The sequence below is a fragment of the Trachymyrmex cornetzi genome, unplaced genomic scaffold (genome assembly GCF_001594075.2).
Source record: "Trachymyrmex cornetzi isolate Tcor2-1 unplaced genomic scaffold, Tcor1.1 scaffold246, whole genome shotgun sequence".
In the NCBI taxonomy this organism is placed as follows: domain Eukaryota; kingdom Metazoa; phylum Arthropoda; class Insecta; order Hymenoptera; family Formicidae; genus Trachymyrmex; species Trachymyrmex cornetzi.
In genome coordinates this window covers 155,873-157,587 of record NW_017297123.1, presented here as the reverse complement: position 1 = coordinate 157,587, position 1,715 = coordinate 155,873, and the positions used below count along the sequence as shown (strand labels likewise).

The following is a 1,715-nucleotide window of genomic DNA, read 5'->3' as shown; positions in this document are numbered from 1 at the left end:
TGAGAGTCGCGGGCGCCGACGTGCAGCTCAGCCAGAGCATGAAATACCTAGGGCTCCGGCTTGATAGGCGCCTCTCGTTTGAGGACCATTTCAGAGAGGTGAAGTCCGACCAAGCGGCGCTCGCCCTGGCCAGGCTTCTGCCGAACCTGGGTGGGCCGGGCGGAAAGGCCCGCAGGCTGTACGCGGGGGTCGTGGCCTCGATAGCCCTCTACAGCGCCCCCGTATGGGCTGGAGAGGCGGCCAAAAATCGCCGCATCCAAAGCGCGCTACACAACGCGCAACGGAGAATAGCCGGGAGAATAATAAAGGCGTACAAGACGGTCTCCCACGCCGTGGCCACAACTCTGGCCGGGACTCCGCCGCTTCTCCTACTGGTGGAATCATATGCCGAGACGTACGCCACCGTCGCTCGGATTAAGGCAAGGCGCGGGTACAACGCTATCACCCCCGACCTGGTAGCGCAAATCAAGGACAGGAACAGGAGGGATATGATGCTCAAGTGGGAGCAGTGGATCAGTTCCTCCGGACGGGGCGGAAGCTCGGTCGTCCGCGCGATTCTGCCGCGCCTGGGAGAGTGGACGTCGGCAAGGACGGGTCTCTCCTGCCGGGCGACGCAGATCCTTACCGGTCACGGCTGTTTCGGCCGTTTTCTGCGTCGCATCGGTAGGGAGACGACGGAGAAATGCTGACATTGCGATGCCGGCCAGGATACCTCTGCGCACACTGATGCACTGCGCGGCGTGGTCCGAGCAGAGGGCTGCATTGCGTGCGGCAATCGGAGATGATTTGTCTATGACGAACATCGTCGGGGCGCTGCTCACCGACGAGGGGAGCCACGCTTTTCGTGTGTTCGCGGAAGGCGTGATGAAGGAGAAGGAGGCGAGCGAAAGGGTCAGGGAGGGGGTCCCCTGCCGCGATTAGCGGTATACCCCCACCCTGATGACGGCATCTCGCATCTGCCGACGCTTTGGGGGGCAGACGCGCGCTACCCACGTCTGCCATATGGGTTCGGCAGAGCCAGGGAGGGAGTCGCCGGGCCGCCGGGCGCCGCACGTCTGTGCTCAGTGCTGGCAACACGGCGACCGCCTGCGCCCCGTGGCGTCAGACGGGGGTCTGACGTTGCAGTGAGAAGGACGCAGGAGGAAGGCGGCGAAGGGAGGTAGTGTCCCCTTCGTCGAATATTGGGCTACAAGGCGCGCGTGATACGCGCGATGAGTGATGGATCGGGCCGGTAGTACTACCGAGCGGGAAGATCCCGGCCCGACCCAACACGCGCTCCAGACAGGACACCCGCAGTGGTTTTAGTGGGTAGTCTCCGTTAAATAGGAGGAGTTCCGCATATCCCGGTCCCTTCCCCCGAAGGGCCGGAAATGCGTAAAAGCATTTCCACTGCGTAAAAAAAAAAAGTGCCAAGTTAAAAAGCTAAAAGTTAAGTTAAAAAGTTGAAAAGTTAAATAACTTTAACTTAACTTAGCTACATTTTAGACTCTTAACTTTTAAACTTTATTTAGTTACATTTTATCGATAATTATTAACTTTTTATTTAAATTTTTTGAAGTTAATTCTCAGACTCAAACATATACTTCATTTAGAACATACTCTATATTTTACTTAAAAGTTTTGTTTGTATATATTATTTACATTATATATTGATTTCAATCTAGCAAAAACCGTATATTTTAATGTATCTAGTTTTTGGTAGGTTGAAATCTATA

General features: G+C 55.1%; 1 protein-coding gene across 1 annotated transcript; it reads left to right on the top strand.

The window, feature by feature from the left end:
• The first annotated feature begins 38 nt into the window (after positions 1-38).
• Positions 39-689, top strand: LOC108761264 (uncharacterized). Its single transcript, XM_018507691.1, has one exon. The coding sequence runs from the start codon at positions 39-41 to the stop codon at positions 687-689; it is 651 nt and encodes a 216-aa protein (XP_018363193.1).
• The last annotated feature ends 1,026 nt before the right edge of the window (positions 690-1,715 follow it).

Coding starts and splice junctions, on each gene's coding strand:
- LOC108761264 (XM_018507691.1), top strand. CDS start 39: ATGAAATACCTAGGGCTCCGGCTTGATAGGCGCCTCTCGTTTGAGGAC.